At 50.3% G+C, this 21,789-nt stretch overlaps 5 protein-coding genes across 5 annotated transcripts; 1 reads left to right on the plus strand and 4 right to left on the minus strand.

Moving 5' to 3' along the window:
- Positions 1-692: 692 nt before the first annotated feature.
- Positions 693-1,169, plus strand: PFICI_03082 (uncharacterized protein; the record flags this gene model as incomplete). Its single annotated transcript, XM_007831663.1, has 1 exon — positions 693-1,169. The coding sequence occupies one exon, from the start codon at positions 693-695 to the stop codon at positions 1,167-1,169; it is 477 nt and encodes a 158-aa protein (XP_007829854.1).
- An 8,081-nt stretch (positions 1,170-9,250) lies between these two features.
- PFICI_03083 (uncharacterized protein) lies at positions 9,251-11,079 on the minus strand (the record flags this gene model as incomplete). The annotated part of the gene is made up of 2 exons (XM_007831664.1): positions 9,251-10,024; positions 10,117-11,079. The coding sequence occupies 2 exons, from the start codon at positions 11,077-11,079 to the stop codon at positions 9,251-9,253; spliced, it is 1,737 nt and encodes a 578-aa protein (XP_007829855.1).
- Positions 11,080-13,685: 2,606 nt separating this feature from the next.
- On the minus strand, positions 13,686-15,284 carry PFICI_03084 (uncharacterized protein; the record flags this gene model as incomplete). Its single annotated transcript, XM_007831665.1, has 1 exon — positions 13,686-15,284. One exon carries the CDS (start codon positions 15,282-15,284, stop codon positions 13,686-13,688), a length of 1,599 nt encoding a protein of 532 aa, XP_007829856.1.
- Positions 15,285-15,886: 602 nt separating this feature from the next.
- PFICI_03085 (uncharacterized protein) lies at positions 15,887-16,653 on the minus strand (the record flags this gene model as incomplete). Its single annotated transcript, XM_007831666.1, has 4 exons — positions 15,887-15,946; positions 16,104-16,170; positions 16,250-16,430; positions 16,500-16,653. The coding sequence occupies 4 exons, from the start codon at positions 16,651-16,653 to the stop codon at positions 15,887-15,889; spliced, it is 462 nt and encodes a 153-aa protein (XP_007829857.1).
- Positions 16,654-17,670: 1,017 nt separating this feature from the next.
- On the minus strand, positions 17,671-18,970 carry PFICI_03086 (uncharacterized protein; the record flags this gene model as incomplete). The annotated part of the gene is made up of 4 exons (XM_007831667.1): positions 17,671-18,177; positions 18,229-18,500; positions 18,573-18,774; positions 18,896-18,970. The coding sequence occupies 4 exons, from the start codon at positions 18,968-18,970 to the stop codon at positions 17,671-17,673; spliced, it is 1,056 nt and encodes a 351-aa protein (XP_007829858.1).
- Between the last annotated feature and the right edge of the window lie 2,819 nt (positions 18,971-21,789).

Below are 21,789 nucleotides of genomic sequence, written 5' to 3' on the forward strand. Positions count from 1 at the left end.
TGAAAATAGATGATGCCCTCAAAAGGCTTAGGGACAAGGGCATTCATTGATTGGAGCCGTGTTTTCTGCTCCGATCCCGCAAGGGACATTGAGATGATCTTCAAATGCAGTCGTTGATATGCCAACAATTTCCAGAGCTGGTCGAAATTTCACATGACCATCACTGACACACACACCATGTTGGATGAGCTAGCTACTTGACACTCGAGGCAATTGCGGCGCTATCGTACACGAGACGTGATGAATCGTTTGCCTGAACTTTTATTTACGACAATTACAAGCTGCGTCGATTTAGCATTGACCGTTAGATTTGAAACAAGCAGTCGGTCGCCATCTGCTATCAACTTGAGCTGCTGTACTACTAGAACAGCTATTGCCTGCCCTTATCTTTTCATCAATTGAGCGTGTGTTAGGTGTGTCAAGAGAAGAATCCGTCAGCGCTTATTACGTGAGGTGTCTTGCACCTTCCGTGTCCCCCCACTTACAGTGGTTTCTTTTTTCTTCAAACTCTTAAGAGTGCTTAAACAACAATCAATTGCTCTCTAGGTCACCAACACAACACAACATCAATCCTCATTAGGCACACAATCGCCAGCCTCGGTGAATCATTATCTGATAGCAACCCACAGTAGACGCCAGAAAACCACCATCTCACCCCAAAACACCCACACAGGCAAGCGCGTCCCAAAAAAATGGCTGCAAACACACGCTCAGCTCAGGACGTCATTGCGGCCCTGAACCTCTCCCCGCATCCGGAAAAGGGCTATTTCATCGAGACGCACCGCGACGGCACCAACGGCACGGCCATTTACTACCTGCTGGAAAAGGACGCGGGGCGGTCGCACTGGCACAAGGTGACCAACGCGACCGAGATCTGGCACCACTACGCGGGGGCCCCACTCCGGCTCGGCCTGGCCTGGGACGACGGCGCCACGCCCGTCCGCCACGTCGTGCTCGGCCAGGACCTCTGGCGCGGCGAGCGGCCCCAGGTAGTGGTGCAGGTCGGCGAGTGGCAGTGCGCCACCACGCTGGGCGACTGGACCCTCGTGGGCTGTACCGTGTCGCCTTCCTTTAGCATGGATCACTTTGTCATGGCCGACGAGGGCTGGGAGCCCAATACCGGCGGCACCGGCAATGACGACGACGACGCAAGGGCGGGCTCAAAGTAGGAGGGGACATGTTTTGACGTACTTTTGTTCATGGACACGCAACGGCTTGTGACGGACAAGGAAGGGGAATGTTTGGAGACTTCTTTCCGCGGTTGGGGGCCACCTGAGGGGGAAATAGAGAGACAGGAGGATGCGTATCTTGTTGTTGACAAGTCTGAGCCTCCCCGATTGCAATGCGCTAGCCTAAAGATATTTCTGGGAGACGGTAAATGGCACTTTATAGAATGGAATGCGCAATACTTGACAGTCTTTTCAGAGGTATGATGAAGCCTCAAGCACACAAGCCTGGTCTACATACTCTTAACCTTCTGATGCGTAGCGTATGATAACAGGGCATTGTTCACCCTGGCTGCCTGCCTACCTATACGTTCGAATCAACGTCTCCAAGTGCGACCCAACAGATCATACGGGCAAAGTAGAATAGTCCTGTACACCCACACACTTGTCTTTTCTGGCAGGGCGTAAATTTGTGGTTGTGTTACTATGCACCGAGCAAGGTCTATGGACTCAGCGTAAGCGCGCCGCTTTTTTTTTCACAACCCGACCATGAAGTGATGTTGCATTTATTCGTTCGAGTGCCGCGAGACGGAGGGGGTAGGGTAAATGGGCAGACTGCCGGTGTGAATTGTTGGGTCTGGGATCTGCAGTTGAAAGAGACTGGATTTGTCAGAGGAATATGATACGGATCATCCTGAAGCTCCAACTTGACGTTGTGGACACGGTTCAAATCCCGTTGTGCGGGAAATTGACATAGTGTGCCTCCTGAAGTCTTTTTTTTTTTTTTTTTCATTAGATAAAGATGTACTTGGGGTCATATTAACTAATCGCAAGGAACATCAGGTCAAGAGTCGCACTTTGTGCACAAGTTCACATTTGATGTTCATCACATTGCCACTGATTCATTACCAACAGCCTTCAAGTGCCAGATACTGGACGTATTGTACCTATTCGGATTGGTACTGAGCAGAAGCGAGTATCAAGGGTTCGTCTCATGTGACCTAACAAGCCTGCGCCCAGTACAGGGAATATTGCAACCCTGATCGCTGTCCGCAACACGCACCAAATTTACGCGATATTGTCATCACAGGTACCAAAATGGGCCAGGAATGGCCGCTGAAACGGGCCAACAGCTATCATACCTCAAAATCACACCTACGAGGGCTGATCAAGGATCGATCTTGGAAGTTACAAGATAGATGAAAACGCGGGCTCAGCAAGGCTCATGAGGAACTTTGGAACCCCTTCGTTGGAAACTTGCTACCAAAGGAGGGAGGACCAACAGCGAATCACAATGCCAGGACACCATCCGGCTTCGCACACCCATGCGAACTTTGTTACTTTCCACACAAGTACACAAAGTGCCGAACCCCCCAGGCGATCAAGTAAGACGGTCCGGTATGGCCCGGAGAGCATCATCTTAGAAAGGTTCATAGGGGTCCTTTAGGTTCAATGCTGCATCATACAGAATACTTGCCTACCCATTAGGGGGTTAGGGGATGTTGGAGGGCTAATTACGCCGCATCAATGCATGGAAAAGCTTCTTCGGGGCTCAGATAGATACAATATTGTAAGTACTTGGTCTGGTGGACAGCCAAGTTTCTGGAGTGGAAGCACGTTCAAGGGCACAATTCCAAATACTACTACTTTCCCCCCTTGTCTTCCATTCCACTGTACGTACGTATGCCCGGACGAAGCAAATGATGGACGTTCGAGGATCGCTAGGATTCTTGTCAAGCTCCTATGAGGATCGCTACTGCATTTGTTACTATGGCTAGGAAATAATCGAGGAAATATCTCCACTTTCAAGGTTGGTCGTTGAGTAGGATCAAACTGCGCACCCGATGGACAAAGGACTCGTCATCGGCCCGTGATGGGCAGCCCAACATGGCGGCTAGTTTCTCTCACTGGCGGTTCCCGAGGTCTGCCCATCATGAATCAATGCGGAAAGGCATCATATGCACGTCTACGCATCTGTAAGAAAAAAAAAAAAAAAAGAAGCAAATGTACAATACACGTGGGTGTATAGGAGAGAGGATAGTTCACCGCTCTCTCTCCCTTTGCCCCGGACCACATCCACGGACCACAATAGGTTCGGATGTCGTACCACCACCACCACCACCACCACCACCATCGTCATCGTCATCATTCTTCCTTGCTCACTGCATTGCCGCGCATGAGAAAAGAAAGAGATACAAAGAAAAAAGAAATTGGCGATGCGATCCTACCACACCCAACTGCATCATGCAAGGCTAGATCTGCACGCGGCTTCCGCACATTTTTGGCTTTGGGGGAGACACACCAAAGCTGAGGGAGGGATTCGTGCTTTTTCCCATTGCCGGGGTCAACCCTGTGTATTTTCGCTCTCCTTCATCTACCTTTTTAATGCTTGTTATTCGGAATTCGGCATTGAAAACTGCGCCTTTTCGGAGTTGAAAAGACATGTCTTGCTCATCTGTCCATTGTAGTTTTGTAGTGTTGCATCTCTTGTACAGGGATGATGACTGGATGTTGGTAGTTTTAACCAATGTACACAGTAGCTCTGCAAGGACAGAGCCTGTAAAGAAAAAGACGTTGGACTTTGAATCACATCATACGGCTACAGGGAAGGTGGATCATAAAACAGCTATTGCTCTACTATACTGTGCAGATATCCTCTGGTGTGGATTATGCAGCACCTGAACTCGGCACTTATTGCCGCAGAATTGAAATTGTACACGTGTACCCAGGCAAATTGCTTTGGTTATGGAGAACGGCGGTAAACCAGAGAAAAGAGGAAGAAAAGAAAAGGTTGGCTGGCAGCTCGATTCTGCACGACCACGACGACATGCTTCCAGAGGCAGGGGTTGGATATATTACCTCCTCCTATGATGAGGGCAGAAAGAAACTTGGCGGACCCAGACTGTCGGGTCGGCCCTCATCTCGGTGATAAGTTTACCTGGCCCAAAGACCCATGATGAGCGAGGGGTCCCTAGTCTCACCTGGATTCATCCTGGACAAGAAGATTTGGAATTCTGAATCAGACTGCAACAACCTGGGTAGGTTGTTGTCGAGGCCTAAACTGATTTGCGTTGTGCGGGGGGCGGAAAAGCGCAGCAGATCCCGATTGCGCCAATATGATCATCGCTTATGCTTTGTATAGTGTGTAGTGAATTAGAGCAGAAGGCCACCACCTCCTTGGTATTTGTCTTTGAACATTTTTCATCATGGATTACAGACAGAAAAATCCAGTTATTCTGCCTGACCAGTGAAAAAAGAGACGCTAGGTGCGCATAAATGCATCAACGCCTGATTCTCTGCATGTACTAGACGCCAGGCGTCTAAACATATGTAGGTTAGTTACCTATGTATGCTACATATGTACCACAACCGCCGCGAGCAACGGCCCCATGTCAAAGTGTCTCGTCTTTCCCCGTCTCGTGGGCTGGCCGCCTGCCTGCCTGCCTGCCTGCATGGATTGACGTGCAAGCGAGGGTTGCCAATCGATCCTACCGAAAGGTCGAGATGGGGAGGGTGTCAAAACGAACCACACCTAATGGCACAAGTGTGCCAGGCAAAGATCTGCCATCTAATCATGCATTGACCCTCCCCCAAAACTCAAGCGAAATATGCCATGCATGTATGAATAAAGAGCGGTGATGACCGTTGTAATGACTAATGCTTGCTTTCTTTTTTTGGCAACAGCCCTCGAGTATACTGCTTAGCAAGATTATGAATAAGAGGTCTCTGGAGCATATGGGTGTTCTTCCGTGAGTCAAAACTTGGTGATCATTGTTACACCGTTTGGGTCACACGTAGGGGCGTACCAAATCACAGACAGTATCCGATGAAGCGATCCGACCACTCGGCCTACATCTTTCGAGAATACTCTGGACATATCAGGGCGCGCTCCAAGTCGGCCTTTGTGTACTTTTCTTCATGGAGCCCACCTCTTGTTGTAAAATCCAAGAAAATGTACGGCAGAGACCAGTACTTTTGGAAACCGCAGTGCAAGATCATATGTGAATTTGACACAGAAAATCATACAAGTATGTTCTTATGCAATCTTGTTACTTAGCCGCTCGGCTATCATACCTGGCTTATCCTTTTGTGCCATGGCCCCCTTCCCCCCTCTCGCCCATCTGCTCTCTCTGGCCACCCTTTCCTCCACCGTTCCGAGTTGTCGGGATAATGTGATACCATTCCTCATCGATCCTCCTTGTACATGGGCTACTACTGCATTTCTACAGTAATGTACCTAGACATCAATATCCAAATCCCGGCATCCTTGCCACAGAGTGCCAGTGTTATTCCCAGACAGCAATAGCGAGGGTCAGGCATTCTTTTTGCCGCGGGTATCCCATCTGTACTCTCAACCACGTACCTAGAGCCATGCCAGGAAGTCCATGGTGAGCCCTTGAAACAACGCTTCTGTTTCCGGGTCCAAAAGTTCATGGCTATCAAATTTTCTTTTTGGTACGATTTTCATTCCGAGGTTGCATTCTTCATGATTTGCATGCCGTATTTGGAGGGGTTTCCCCCCCTTCACCCACGTGTTTACCGTCGCAGTGCTTTGAAAAGTAGAGAAATCAAGTGGAATGCTGATCAAAATGCGTACCAATCTCTACTTTTGTCCAGGAAAGACACTGGAAAGGCACCCCTGCTACTCCCAAGCTTCACCGCAGACGTAAGAAAAGAAGAAAAATGTGAGTGGCACGGCATATGCATGGATCGACCCAGGATTAAAGAAGAAAGGGCTAAGAACATCGCTTGTGCCACACCACCACCATTTTAAGCCGCCGGCATTTCACTAAGGGATGGTTGTGGCATAGTCCATATGCGGAAGTTCAGTGCATAAATGAACAGAACTACGCATAAGTCCCCTCAAAAGAAACAGAAAGGTTGTGGTGGATAAAGGAGTAGGAGGGAAAAGACCAAGACCACACAAGAGCCCCGGTTTCTGCCCCCCCGCAGCTAAGCCTTACATTGGTTGTTCCTTGAGGGAAGATGGACCCATACGCATAGCCCGTCCTTTGCCCGTCGGCCATCGGTCCCGGCCCCGGCCCCGGTCCCTGTTGGAGTATGGAATAAGAATCCACTTTCTCTCTCTCATCTTGTCCCTCTTTGTTAACACGGCGCCAACGATAAGCGCGAGTAGGCATCTGAAAAAAAACGGGGGAGACCGGGTCTGGAACGATGAGTTCTATTGGAGTTGACAGGTAAAATGGTGGGGGAAATACTGCACGCGCCCTCTCATCATTATCCTGAAAAAGAGATTCGTTGGTACGGGGGAAGCCCCCTCTCTGCCCTAGAATTTTGCGGACCGCATCGTGGAGAGTATACGTAGATGGAGTCGTTCGTATTCAGAATGGTTCTTGTTGCAGTTGGTCGCAGCTACAGCATTGTACCTAGATAGCGTCATAGCATCGACATCTTCTTCTTCTACTTGTGTTCAAGATGTTCCTCCATCTACACCGTTGTATACATTACATCACAATGCCATGTTTTAGCGCGGCAATTGCACACACACCATACCGAGACTCCTCCAACCATTCTGTACGCATGTTTAGGTTCACTCCGAGATCTTTAGTAAGATCGCCACGTTTGGATACGATAACAGAGATGCCCCCAGTTGACATAGGTAGGTAGTTAGGTTGCAGATGAGAAATGCAACATACTGGAGTAATATTGCGTGTATGTATGCATGCACATTCGGTCTACTTACGGAATACTACTAGGGAACCCTTTTTGCCTCCTCTCCTCCACAAAAAGCGTTGAACGTTGGGCGGGGCAGTGTTGGAGCGTCTTTAACCAGGTACTTGGAGGGGAGCTTTTCCCCTTTGTATCTCTACTGTATAGATATATCGGGGACGGATCCATCAATTCATTGTTCTTTGAGCGCACGTCGAGTCAGTCAATTGCCCAGGTGAGTACATGTCTCAAAACCCCCCCCGGCGGCGCGCCCTAGGGGCAACGGGTACGGTATCAACAAAAAGACGGTTAGGTTTAGGATGACGGACGGACCCGACAATTCGGTACGCTAACAAGGATCTCCTGGGTCCCCCCCTGTCCTGGCTTTTTAGCACATCCCGGTCCAGTAAAACGATGATAGCCCCCCACTGTATAACCGCCGAAAGAGCCAATTGGGTATGATGCATATTTAGCGGAGGTCGGGACCGACACAAAACCCCGTTCTTTGGGGAGTGGGAAAGCTTTCTGGCTATAGCTAAACGAGCAGAGTTGAATGGTTCTCGAGTCTTAAATTTATACAGGTTATACTAGATAAAATCGAGGAATATATGTCTCCTCGGGTGGATATGGAGAGAGTCTCTAGAGAAGGAGAGAGAGGGGAGATGGGCTGGCTAGTTGCTGTAGGTAATACTGTTGAAAATGAGAATGGGCTTATTGGGCGAATGACAACGGTGCAAGTGGATCGATCGACAATGAACTGAGAATAAAAAAGAAGACGCAAGATTGGACCGCGGAAACGGCATCTTGCTCCCCGTCAGACGACGCCCCCCCGCCTCAAACCTATTTTCAGAAGTTGGTCGGCGTCTGCAAGAGAGAAAAATGGTTCCACCTGACTCTGTCTGGACAGTCCGCTATGCTGGGCTGGGGCACCCTGGTCCACTGCCTCGAGCATTCAAACTCCTACGCATTTCATAGTAATAATATGCCAACCTCTTGTCACTCCCTGTGAGATAGTTTTCGCAGCACACACATTTGGCTGTGGGCACACGAGGAGCGGTTATTCTACTTTCAAATCAAGCATATTAGCAGTTCTTTGCACTTTATCGTAACATACATTCTGGCACGAATCTAACCCAATCCTCTCTTTGTCGTTTTCTAAAAAGTAAATCTTGGCCTGCCTAGCTCACAAAACAAAACAAGAAGCAGATCTTCACCCATTTACAACAGGTACGAAAATGTCATCAACCTGTCCCAAAACGTACATGAAATACATGATCAGACCAAAAAAAAAAAAGTAGAGTCAATAAGTCCATCCAATCACATCTCCTTGACACGAGAATTTTCATGGAATGCTGGCAACACATGAAGATCAGAATAAGAAAGAAAAAGAAGAAGGGGAAAAAAGGGAAAAAAGAACAAGAGGTCTGCAGGGTCCCTGATGTACGCAATTAGCAGTAGCAGAACGAGTGAAGGGATACCATGGAGATGGTAGACTGCAATAGCCGCCGCATTGGTTCTAGCTAAAGAAAGAGTAGCATGAGAAAAGAGGGGAGGCAGAGGGAGAGATCGATTCTGTCTGGTTGAACAACACCGGAGACGCTCCGTGCAGGAAAAAGAGAAAGCAATTGATAACAACAGGCCCTTCTCCTAGTTAGGTCATGGGCGAGGGTTAGATTATCCCTTGACCCAGGTGGTATTGCCTCCTCATGTCACATACGCTAATGTTGCCTGTCAAGCCCTGGACCTATCCGGTAGGGGCCCCCCTTGTTGACAGCCATGGCCCATGATAATGTAAAGAGAGACCCACAATCAGGCAATTCGTGGGCTGCATCCGGGAACTTCTCCCCCGTCGTCGGCATTCCGTATCCAGCGAATGACATGGCCCGGCCATTCCACAGGTTGATCAGGCCAATTGGAAACGTGCCTCAACTTCCCTTGTGTCGGCAACGCCCCACGCAAATGCTTCGGCCATGTATGCCTGTAGGCCGCCAGGTAGTGTCATGTATGAGAAGAAGTAGTAGTAGCAGTAGCAGCACCTTTGGCCTCGGTCGACAGGGATCTGATCAAACGCAATACATGCTGACTGGGATTGATTTGTTCTTGCGGGCAAGAGGTAGATAGTGATGTAGTGTAGGCTTGTAGGCTTGTAGATAGGTAGTAGCAGATGTATGTAGAATTGGAATGGTCTTCTTGGCAAAATTCCCCAAAAACGCCTACAAGAAATGAAAAGAAGAAAACGTTGTCCTGCCAATGCTGATCGACGTGAGTCGCCCAGAGTGCCCACATCCTGGGGTTCACCCCAACACCACCTATGCCGAGACTCCTGGAAATATTCATCTTGCCCTATGCAGTGTGATAGTCACAGTCTCCCACTTTATCGTGGTTGACCAATGACCTGTCTCGTCGGTCCATTCCTATGACTGAAACTGACTGCCATCACCCCAGCCGTAGTTCATATTGCCGACGCCCATAGCCGAGCCCTGTGTGCTCTCCCCCATGTCCTCCGTGAAGAGGTTGCCGAATGATGCAGAGAGTTGCCCCATGTGCGATGCTTCGACCTGAACTCCTGCATTCTGGATAGTCGGTGCCTCGTACACGCCCGTGACATCCTCGAGTCTGTACGGGTTGACTCCAGTATGGGAATGAGGGATTGGGGAGTGAATCTGCTGATGCTGAGGCTCTCCATGCCCGAAAAAGTATCCGTGGCTGGTGACTGAACCCATTGGCGGAGGGCCTTGCATTGTATTGGTGAACAACAGCTCACCTGCGGGCACTTCTGGTGGTGTCGCAGGGTCACTCCTGGCAGCCTGGCCAAAGTCCATGCTTGGGGCTCGGCCGTAGAAATTCTGTTGTCGCTGAAAGTCATTACGAGGAATGCGGCTGGCGAAGACGCCACCGCCGTAGCCTCTGAGAGCCGTGCGACGGCTAGCTGCCAGCCTGGTCCTGCTGGCTGTTATGCCACCTCGTCGCCCAGAGGTTGCTCGTGCTGAGACATGATGACCCCGATTGGAGCGATGCGCACCCGTGGACCTGCGGCCAGGATTGTTCCTGGGACGGTATCGAGTAGTGCTTTGGACACCATCCCTCACTGCCCAGTCTTGCAAAATCCATTCCGTTGACCTCCTGGGGGTTCCAGCATCAGTAACTGGACCATCTGGTGTCTCCCTTCTATCACGCTTGACAAAGGCCTGTCCAACGGTTAGCATAGCTTTTCCATGTAAGAAGGGCTTGAAAAGAGGCGCTGATGTGTGCAAAGACACGCCCCCCCGGGCTGACTTACCCCATTCATGCTCAAATTGTGCCGGATGCTATTCTGCCAACCCTTATGCTCTGGTACTGCCCTATCAGTGTTCTCGCGGAACCACTGATATATTTCCTGCAGCGTCATGGCGTGATCCTCGCGGCTCATGAAAGCCCGGAAGATGAGCTGTGCATACGGTTCATCAGGCCTATTGGCTTCGTCTGCGTCCAAATCGGCATCCTCTTCCTGTCCGTTGGACCCGGGTGGTGGTGTACCCTCATCATTGTGAGTGTAGCTATTATCCAGGTCATCATTTGGCCCAGGGGACAGGCTATGATCCGACATGGCCGAGTCGGCAGGGTCCGGTGTCATGGATGGGACACTTGGTGTCATGGGCTCTGGCTCCATGGTCCTGCTTAGGTAGCTGTCATCTGCGAACGGGGAAGCGACAAGCGGTTGATTGAACGCGTCTTCCATCTGCAGTTGTGTGCCCATGTGAAGACCGTATGGAGGAGTGAAGTCTGGGGTCTTCCAGGCCGCCTCTTGGTACGGGAACTGTTGTGATCCAGCTGGTGACCAAGACCTGGGACTATGGACCAGAGATGGAGGGGACAAGGCAGCTGTGGCATGAAGCCCAAAGCTCGCACTCGTCGGCGAGGAGCGATAGGTATACTCATCAAACTCGTCGTCAGAAGTCGGAGGTGGTGTGGGCCACATGGGCATGCCTTGGTACGGGGAGCTTGATGGATGGATAACTAGTGGCGTGTGTGTTTGGGGGGCCGTGGTAATGGCCGATGGAGGAAAGTGCAGGGACTGTTTGGAAGGCAGCTGGGCGGTTTCAGCAATGTCCAACGAAGGCGAGGGAGGAAAGCCCGTGTCTGGATTGGGATAGTCTCTGGTAATCTTTGGTGATTGTGTCGTGCAAATCTGTTCCGGGTCGTTGCTAGTCGCGTCTGGAGAAGCGTGGTCGACGGGCAGGCCGTCGCAGAACGTCAACTGCATCCTGAACAAGACCGACGGGTGGTGAGAATGGTATCGCGGTAGAAGCGATGGCTTTTCCCCCCCGGCTCAACGCAATGTGGATCGTTCTGAGACAAGAAGCGAAGCCGTTCCGGTGAGAGACTGGCGGCAGGTTGTAATAGACTAAAGAATACGAATAGTCACGCCCAAGGTGAGAAAAAGGATGCTGCGATGCTCGCACAAACTCTGGACGAAAATGGAGAGTTTACAATGGGGATATCAGCCTCCAGATGAATACTGATTTCACACACTCTAGACAAGTCGGCAGTGCTTCTGACGGCAGTCGTTGAGTATGGAAGAGAAAATTTTGTACCAGTCGCGAGAGTGATGATATGGCAGGACGAGCAGAACGAGATTGTTACCAGGCGACGGATGTCTGCACTATAAGTCCATCAAATAGAATGGGCGGTTGTGCGGCCTTGACCTGGCGTGGCCCGATTCTGCTTTGTGCGGATCGTTTCCAGTGATCTCGAAAGAACAAAACGACAATGTAGTTGCAAGGGTCCTTTGCAAGGGTAGAGATCAGGACGCCTTCCAGGTACCAGGCATGTAAGAGAGATCCAGATACGATGGGAGGAGGGAAAGAAAAAAAAAAGACAAGGGCAGCTTTCCAACTGTGGGTTGCGTGGAGGCCAGGGGGGGTGTGTGGCAGTTGCATACATACGTACTCAATGGACGACCAGGTAGTATGTAGGTAGGGGCCGGGGGTGAGAGGTACAGGGAGATAGGTAGTAGGTAGTAGAGTGGAGTATGTGGGTTGTGGACTCCCTGTAGTACATGTGTACGAACATGTATGTACGGAGTACGCTTTTGGCTTTGCAAAATGCCTTGTTCAGAAAAGAGAGAGGGCGAGGGGGACGGAATGGGTCAGAGGCCGTCGGGCAACACAAAACCGCTAAGTCAAGAAGAGTAGAACCATCTGCCTGCAGAGGCCGATTCTGGCTTTCTTGCGGGTCCCATCCTTGTGATATCTATGGCCTGGGGGAACATCAGGAAATAAGAAATGCCTGGAGCCTTGTGTGTACGTACTTCGTATGTCACTGGCTCTTCCCTAGGCTGTGTGATTGTGCCGGTACTTGCATGTACATGGCATGACATGCGTCTGTGTCTATGTTGTGCAAACGCCGTTGCATTCTCTGTGGCCGCCGCGCTGCTCAGTTCCATCCATGTACAATACGTCGCCATGGCATCTCGGGGAGATTGTCTCTTGTGCTAGGAGGGCGCTGCTGGCTTTTCCTTCACGGTACACACGCACATACGTATGAGGAAGCATTGTGTACCCTACATGCTGCACCACACTGGCAGATATTGATGTGTAGTAAAGTAGTAGCGCGGTGGCAGAGCTGCAAAGTCGTTGGCCCTGAGAAGGGGGAGGAGAAAGTTTGGACCTGGAGCAGATCAGTGTCCTGGGAGCTAACATTCAATCAAGGCCACCAAGAGGCCATAGTGCTCCAAGCAGGTAAGCGAAGCTGAAGACAAGACAATATGGCGGAATAAGGAATTGTCAAGACTGAGTGTACAGCTTGGTTGGCCCGGGATTCCAGGGCCACTTTCCGCAAGGCGGTCCACGCGGCTGCGTGCATTCTCGATGGCCTGAACAACAGCTCGCCAACTAGAGCCAATCAGTAGTTGCTCGGTCCCGATCTGGGCCTTCTCTTGCAGCCCCGTTTCCTTTCAAGCAGATCCAAGCACAAGGAGAGAAAGTGTGGAGGGGAAAGGTGAGAGGCGTCATGGAGAGTGGGCATATTGAGTTACCGTCAACAGTCTCCCTTCCTTCATAGATCACTGCATGAAGCTGCTTGCCCCCCTGACAGTCAGATCTCATGTAAGGCACCAGTCGGCACTCCGAGTGGCAAGAGGTTGGCCCAAGATTGTCTACCATTCATGTGTACATAAAGGATTTTTGCATTGTCTAAGCTCGTTTGATGCGATGAGTTTCAACTGTCCAAACGTGCTATTTCTCTATTTCCTCTTCTTGTTGTAGAGACTACACTGCCCATGGGCGCTTTTTGCACCCAGAAGAGATCAATCTGGAGCTTGAGTTCTGACGTAAGACGCATATAGAGCAGCGAGCAGCCTGGTGTATTGTTCGACGACAGGGTCTGATTTGATACGTCCCTGCTCAAGTGAGGCAGTGGTCGCCCGGCTCTAGTCTGACAAGTGGGCTGTTGGAATATCCGAGTCATTCTATCGACTGTGACTAATTAAGTTTGTATCCAAGTAACGTAGCCAGGCTGTGCCATGCTCCAACAGCCATGGCTCAATCGTTTGTTTGCTACGGTGTATTCCTGTCGCCAGCAAGCCGCAGACAAGGTCAGATGGACTATTTGCGATAATAGATCTATTCTTCTGTTAGTCTTTGTGCATTGCATATAGTTGAGTCAGGGAGGTCTTACCTTTTTGAACTGAAAGTGCAACTGGAGAATGCCCTGTCGGTGGCAGATTAGCTTTATGTTCAACAAGGGTCCATTTTCCACTAACAACAGGAGCGCAATGGCGGGAAGGGAGAGTCAACAAAAGAGACGACATCCGCGCGTCTGAGGGGATGAGCGATAGTTGGTATCACAGAGGGTAGGTATGAGATGCTGCTACATGCGGCAACGTACTGGGATATGCCAGTCACGTTGAGTACCGCCGATGAACGCATGCAGCCATCCAAAGTTCTTACCATGGCTGCGGAAGACGTCCCTTGCCATACCAGAAAGACGCAAGGGGGTGGTCGCCAGCAGAAAGAAGGAGAGAAGGGAAAAAATAGAATTGTCACTCACCTTGTCAAAACTGCTCCGGAATCCTCGATCCTTCTTTGCGCTGTAATCCCACTCCCGATCCACGATACGAAAAGCGATATCCTCGTAAGGTGGCCCGGCGACGAATCGAATCAGACAAGTGTCTTCCTCGCCTGCCGCAGCAAAGGATTCGCCCCGGCGCCTGCCATGTTCTCTGATAATCTTGAATGTGGGTGCTTTGGTCTTATCAATGAGTTCTGGATAGAAGATGTTGAACTTGTACCCCTGGACAACCTTGGGAGGGGGGTTGTCGTGGTCGTAATGTGTTTGGTTGTACTTGTTCCATTCATAACCCATTTGTACGCGGTTGAAATATCGTGGCTTCCTCGGTCTGTATTTTTCGGCCCACTGGGGCTTGGCGGCCGAGGGAACGGTCTCTTCGGCAGTAAAGATCTCTTCATTCTCGCTGAAACCACGCGCCACCTCGCGATCATAGAGTGCCTTGGTTGCTTGAGAGAAATCTTCACCGCCGGCAGTAGCAAATCGTGCAGTTCCAGGGGCAGATGCCGTTGCGCCACTAGAGCTAGCAGAAGCGGAAGTAACCATAGACGTGGTCGGCTTCGACACAGCAGGTATTGTAGAGGCATTGCTGCGTGTCGCATCTGCTGTCGAGGTCGAGGCAGCAAGCGCTTCGGCCTTTGCTGGGTTTCTTTCCCGCAGCTCTTTGATTCTGTGTTCTTTGAGCTCGTCGCAGATGTTCCGCAGTTTGGCTTTTGCCTTGTAGACCAGCAAGGACTTGAGGAGCTGGCCCCAGTAATCCGTGTCGATGGCTTCGTCTGACTTGAGCTTTGCCCTGATCTGTCCCTCGAGTTTCTCCAGCTGCTCAAGCGATTTGGGTCCGAGAATCTTGTCGACATCGGCGCTGACTGAACTGACAGCACGTTCCTCCGCGCCCATGGGCTTCAACTTTTGCCGTCTCTCAGCGGCAAGCGACTGCAATGCCGTCCAGTATTCCCGATTTCGGCCATTTGTTTCCAAAGTGTGGTAGGATTTGATATCGCCCTCCAATTCATCGAGCTGAGCTGCGCTGAGACCCTCGACCACGGCGATGGGATTTGGCACGTCTATCTCAGCGTCTGCTTCTTGGTCGTCAAAGATGTCGCGGTCGGTATCGATGTATCGAAGATTGAAGGCGAGGAGGTCGATCGGTTTGGCGCGGCCCTCTCGAACCCGGATGTCGGCCTTTTTCTTGGATTGCTTGAGCACAAAATTGTCCTCGTCGGCGACAAACTTCCTAGCCTGTTCATCCTGGGTCAGGTACGCGGGTGTTGGCGTGGCAGATTTGCTCGCAGGGCGGGATGGCTTTGTGATCCTGTTGTTTGGGTCTCGTCTAGGAGATGTGATGTTCTGGCGTGGGGGTGACTTACGCCCAGCAATCATGGCCCTCCTTCCGGGATCCATCTTGGTGCCAGCGCTGTGAGGGCAAGAAGAGTGCACGCTTTGAAGACAGATTGTGTAGTAGCAGTGTATTTCGGTCTGTCGTGCTGGGGAAGTGAAGTAACGGGCAAGTACTGCGATGACCGCAATGCTTGTCGCAGTCCTCCAGGTAGAAATTATGACGGAGTGCACGGACCTGATGCGACAGCAACGCCGCCCGCGCCTGCCCAAGGCAGGTACTACAACTACACACTGGACTAAGAACTCGACCAATCAAAACCATTCGAGATCCTAATCAATGACTATAGCATTTTCAGGTTCGTGTCGGCTTCATACACGCATCGGCAGCATACAAACATGGATCCATAAATTTGACTCAGTACAATTGATCCAAACAATGTACACCAACGAAACCGCTACTTTGCAGTACGACATTAGTTGACAGCTTCTATTGTACGAAATATTGCATCAAGTCATGACCTAACTGCTTGTCACGACTCGCGCCTATCTGTATATCGATTTCCTTGATGCGTGCCGCAATGGTGTATTCCCAAGTCTGGCCATTTAGTAGGCATCAGCTGTTGCGAGACACAACAACGCCTCGAGTCGCGTTCCAGAAACGTGCTCTAGTTCATAATTGAGACGCCGATATGAGCTTCCATGCAATTAATGCCACCGAGAATGGACTGTAAGTCGGGAATCAGCAAATGTCCCAAGAAGTAGTGCAGAGGTCGAGGGAATAGAATGGTAGGTCTTGCATCGTCGAGATGCCAGATTTTCTTTGGGAAAGTACTGATGATGAATGGCTGTTGGAAATAAAAAGGAGCATGAGAGAGAACTCACAATACCGTCTTTCTGAGCATTCTCGACAGCAGTATCTAGGAAATCGACGATATCCTGGCTTCCAATGCTATAACCCCATCAATGTCAGCATCTTTATTCGTCACATACAGGGGGGGTGAAACATTGTCAGAGGGTTCGAAACCCACTGGACTCGGTTCTGATTGTTCAGGTTGCTGATTCTAACAAAGCAGTTGCCGCTGTTGGTGAGCACGCTGGCAGTCATACCATCCCAGCTGAGAATGTGCCAGAAACCAGGACGGGCGCGCCAGTAGTCGGCGAGATCCTTGCAATCGGAAGGATTGGCGTAGTCGTTTCCCAGGGGCTCGGCTGTTTGGAAGGTACATCATCAGTCTTTTTTTGGTTGAGGAGCCAACACTGGATGTCTAGTATACGTACAGCCAACGGAGTCGCAGAGCGTACGCACATACCAGCGGGCAGTGAAGGTACTCTGGAAGGTACGAGTGTCGAGAGCGCTGGAGTTGGCAGCACTCGGAGCAGCGGCGGCCTGAGCGATGACCGACAGGCCCAGAAGCATCTTGGAGAACTGCATCTTGGGCAGATTTGTGATGGTGACTGACGTCTAAACGAGAGAAATCAATGGTGTTGGGGAATTTGAAAGACGTGTTGTCTTGCGAGATTGTTGTTGTGAAAAGAGGGCCAAACACAAAGATTGAGGATGTCGGAGTTGGAGGAATCTATCCTGAATTTCTTCACGTCCTGATTTGCGCTGCATAGAATTGAGCGAGAGCAAATGATGGCGACCTTCTTGCCAAATTTTTAATCAACGACTACTCCGTTTGCGAACGCTCAATACTTTATCTTGGTTCTCGACCGTATCTGAACTACAAGGGACTGGATCATATCATGCTATGTGATTTTGATCTTGGACAGAAACATTTGTTACCGCAACGCGCACCATGAGCACCACTATGAACTCAAAGAGATGGAGCAGCCCGCCAAAAGATAATAAGAAGCACAGATGTTCCTATAGAGTCTAGATAGATCACACTCCGCGAACTACGTCTGTTTTCTGTCTTACCAAAGGTCTAAGCAGCATTGCACATGGGAAAGGATGGATCATTTCGGTATTATAGCAAAGAAGCCTTGCTCCAAGCATAATAACAATGGTTCCTCCTGGTTGCCTAACAGTATCACACATACGCCAGAAGGATGCATTCACCAATTCACTAAAACTGTAACATTGGTATCTCTTGTTTCTCGCAAATTGTCTGTCTCTCGATCTAATTGTGGTGAATGAATAGGTTGCTAGCACAGCCGCACGAATGTATCATAAATCATTACATCGTCAAACCAATCTGCGGGGTGTGAGAGCAGTGCTCTCGGGGTATCCTCTTGAAAAGTCCCCGCCCATTTGACGTGTTTGCCCAGCTCGCGAAAAATAACATGGTCGCTCAAGATCGTGCCGGTAAGGAAATTAGAAAGAGAAAAAAAAAAAAAAGAACGCTGATGTGCTGCAGACTGTCGGGAGAGCCCATTGCTTCACCAAAGATCGATAGGATCACGTCGAGAGGACAACTGACCGAGTGCGCATGGGGAGGCATGGTCGCTAGATCATGGTTCTAGGTTGAGTTCTAGGTAGCATGTCTTCGTAGCGGCGACCAGCAACTTGGCGCTCGTCGTAATCCGACGGTGCATACAGTGATGTCGGCGAGTACTGCGACGAAGAAGTAATGGAGGGCTTGTATGCAGCCGTTTTGATCGGTGTCAGCTGATCGTCACGAAACTGTGTTGACAAAGCTGCCATTCTAGCAGCCTCGATATCTCCAGCATATTGACGTCCTGAACCTGGCAGTGGCTTTGAGATCTGCATTGTAGGAATGCGCGAAGGGTTACTCTTGTTCTTGCGCTTCCTTGCCATCACGACACAGGCGACGATGATTGCTAAGATGACGGCAGCGCCCGCACCTGCGCCGATGCCTGCCTTGGCTGCTACACTCAGTCCATCTGTGCTGGAGTCATCAGTATCGGCAGCCGCCCCTGAGGTAGCTGAGCTCGAAGATGCTGCTGCAGTGCCAGGTACTGTCTTGGTTGAGGAGCTAGTCGCCGACTGCATCTACGTTAGTCACAAGGAATAGCTGAAATCAGGGGTGCTCATGAAACTCACTGTGCCCGACGTGGTGGCAGCCGCTGATTGTGAAGAAGCGGTGGACGTCGCCGAGTTCGAAGGAGCTGAAGCCGAGGTGGTTGCGGTGGTTGCAGCGGACGCGACAGTCTCAGCACTTGCAGTGCTTACGGGCGACGTAGCTGGGCTCACGGGCGACGTTGCAGTTTCTGCTGCCTCGGTGGTGGAGGGCTCAGCATTCGCAGTAGTGGGCGGCGCTTCAGCCGTGGTAGCAGGTGGTGGTGGTGTGGTGACTGGGGTGGTGGGCGTCACTCCTGCGGAAGCTGCAGCAAATATTGATCAATAAAACAATCCATGGCCATGGTTCTGTGAAGAAGTTTACTCACCACTTGCCTGAGCGCACTGCGTTCCTGAGTCGGCCTGAGCATCCGATAGCTGCTGGTCCAAATCATCCGAGGGACATGCCTGTGTAATGCAGTCGCGGATGGCGAACCAGAAATCAGGAGTGCTGCCGCAGGCACATACTTTGTCATTCACAGCGCAACCAAATTTGGTCGTGTCTGAGAAGACCTGGCTAATGCAGCCAGCCTGCGAAAGGTTCTAGAGTCAGCCGACTATTCCGTGCATTGCTAGAAGAGGGAAAATGCGGGCAGCGCTGGCCAATCAATTGGCCGGACGGGCCTATGTTGTGGTGTCGAAGCTTACGTACCGAGCATGCGGAAAGACCATCTGCAGCTGCAAGGCCCAAAAATAGAGCGACGAGGATCGGGAAGAAGCGAACCATTGTGCAGAGCGGCCAAGAATCAATAGTTGCTGATTTCAATATTACGAATCTGTATTGAAATATTGGAGGTTTTCGTGCAATCTGTCCTCGTTTGCTGAAAAACTGCGTGGAGTAGGTAGGGTCGCTTATCGAACAGCGGCAACTTGGCAAGATTGTCTGAATCGCAAACGTGAACTGCAGACAAGACTGGTTTTTGTTGCTGCGCGGTCGCAAGTCGTCCAATGGAGATAACTTATCCGTTTCTTTGGTAACCGATTGACGGGCACAAGAATGGACAAAAGATGCCGTGTATGGTGACGTGAATTGAGAAATTGAGTTTTTGAATACCGGACACGGGTCGGTTGCTCGGGTGGTTAATGGTTCGAGGTCGGAGAAGATTTGACCAGGTGAAGAGATGGACAAAGTAGGACGGCGAAAATAAGCTAGAGTCTCACGAAATAGGCCATGGTCGTCCAGGTAACTTTTCAAGTTGGTGTATTTTCGTGGTTGATGCCGGTAATGATGATGAACCCTGTGCAAACGTGAGGCTTGGCGACGAGGAAGGTGCTGTCGGACCCTGAACTGGGAGTTCCGTTTAGTTGGGGAGATCTGTAAATTGACCCAAAGCAGGCACGATTGTCGTCAATCCTTCCTTTTGGACGTTGGCGAGAATCCTCAGATCGACTAGTATGGCGATTGAGTTGACCAGAATAGAATAAAAATGGTGGCGACAACGTCAATGGCAACCTCTTTGCTCCTGATGTGTTCTTTCTGCTCTTTCTCTTTCTGCGTCTTTCTTGAATTGAGAATATCAGACCTTCCACCGATCACGTTGCAATTGTAAATGTGACAAACGACCTGCTGGGGTGGCGTTGGGTATCCTTGGCTCTCTCTGTAGTGATGGACCTGGTAAATGAATAGCAGTTCAACACAAATGTTGCCGCTCGGGCAAAACCGAAATGGAAGTGCGCAAATGGTATCTTGAAAAAAAAGAAGAGGCCGCAGGCCAGAAAGAAGAGAAGGTCAAAGACACGAAGTGCGACTTCGTGGCAGTGAGTAGGAGATGTGCCGTGTATATGAATATGAAGGGCGGCGAGACGAGACCGGGCCTAGCCTGGATCGGAAGACGGGAACGACAAGGGGGGAGTAGAAGAGAATGTGAAAACAAAAGGAACGAACTGCGTCGACAGACGGCTGGGGGGGTGAGTAGAGAAGGTGGGGGAAGGGGGGGCGACAGAAAACAGAAGTGAAATGGATGAATTGGGAAGGAAAGGAATACGAAAGAGGTGCGCCCGTAGAAATGCAACGCTGAGGGAGCTGACAACGACGAGACGTTGGAATGGCGATGCGGGCGCCTCATGTAAGTCGGGAAGGAGGGTACCACATTATGAGCCGAGTGGGTATGTAGCCAGCAGCCAACAGCCAACCTAGAGTCTAATCAACGGTTATTGTTACACGCTCCAATAGCAGCACTATGACCAGATACTGATCTTTTTTTTTCCCTTTTTCTTTTCTTATTGTCTATCTATCTATTTGACGTTTTTCTACCTAACTACGTTTTAGTAATGCAAAAGTAGCGGCATGTGCACTGAACGTCTATAAAACGGAGCCATGGGCTAATAGGTAATAGGTGGGCACTAAGGTAGGCGGGTATTAATTGATGAACACTCGAGGTCAAGGACTCAAGGGTGAGCTTTTTGATACAGTCTCTCCACAAACGGTACTGCCTTAATAGAAGCCAAACTACAAACAGGTGCTGGGCGTCTACCAATACACAGGTTCTTCAATCGTCTCTCTCGTGCTCCCGCTACAGGTACCAGCGATTGGTGGGGGAGCTTCCGTTAGACTGGAGTCCTTGAGGCTTGGCTTTTACTCAAGACTATGCGGACTAGGGGGTTGACAGGCACCGCTCCACACTTGTGACGGCGGAGATCATATCAACGCCCAGCTAAGGATCTGGACTAATCCACTTTCATCAGAGGCTTTCATCTCTTTCTGGCGCTCTTGTGTCATGTTTTCCAAGGGTCATTCGGTTCATCACATTCACTCAGCCCATCAGCTCTTGTCAGCTCAACTTTACCAATATGATCGCTGAGCGCAGGGCTCGTATCTGGAGCCGTGGCATTTCAATGCAAGAACAGGCGCCATGATGCTTGTCGTCGAATGTACAGACTACTGTAGGTGTCAATGTGCAGGCTCGTGATACGCTGCCAACAGTCAAACAACATTCAGATATCTTCAAATGACATCTTTCCTTCAATACTCTAAGACTCAATGGTCCAGTTCATGATGATTTCTGATCTTGGCTGCCTAAGACAGCCTGTCATCTGGCTGTACAAGTGCATTTCGGATGAAATATTTTGTGGCGCCTTGGGAAGGTTCACTGTCTTCCAAGGCATCATTTTGACTCTTGAGGACTCAGCAAGCTAAACGGCACTTAAGTCACTAAAAAGACTGATAACCATTCGAAGCCATGTCTTTTTTTTTTTTTTTTTTTTTTTGCAACACATTAATCGTGTGGTTTTATTTTTTTCCCTTTTGGTATGCCGCCTTCAAGGGCTCAAAGGACCAGAGACATCTCCACCCATGGTAGTTACGCGGCTGCTGCAAGCAATCCCGTGCCTACATCGGCAGAGACGCGAGGCCCATGTACAACTAAAGTCACGGAGCGCCCTGCCTTGTCTTTGTAACATGGACCATAAGACAGCCCGTGGCATTGTGCGCGTGTTTAGACATTTCATTACGCCTTCTCCGTAGTCAACAGAAACGCCTAGGCAGGTAAGCATATATCTCTAGGCTATTCAAGCGATCGCTCAGGCTACTAGTTAGTTAGATGTTCC

Source organism: Pestalotiopsis fici, assembly GCF_000516985.1.
Source record: "Pestalotiopsis fici W106-1 unplaced genomic scaffold PFICI_Scf_2, whole genome shotgun sequence".
NCBI classification, from domain to species: Eukaryota; Fungi; Ascomycota; class Sordariomycetes; order Amphisphaeriales; family Sporocadaceae; genus Pestalotiopsis; species Pestalotiopsis fici.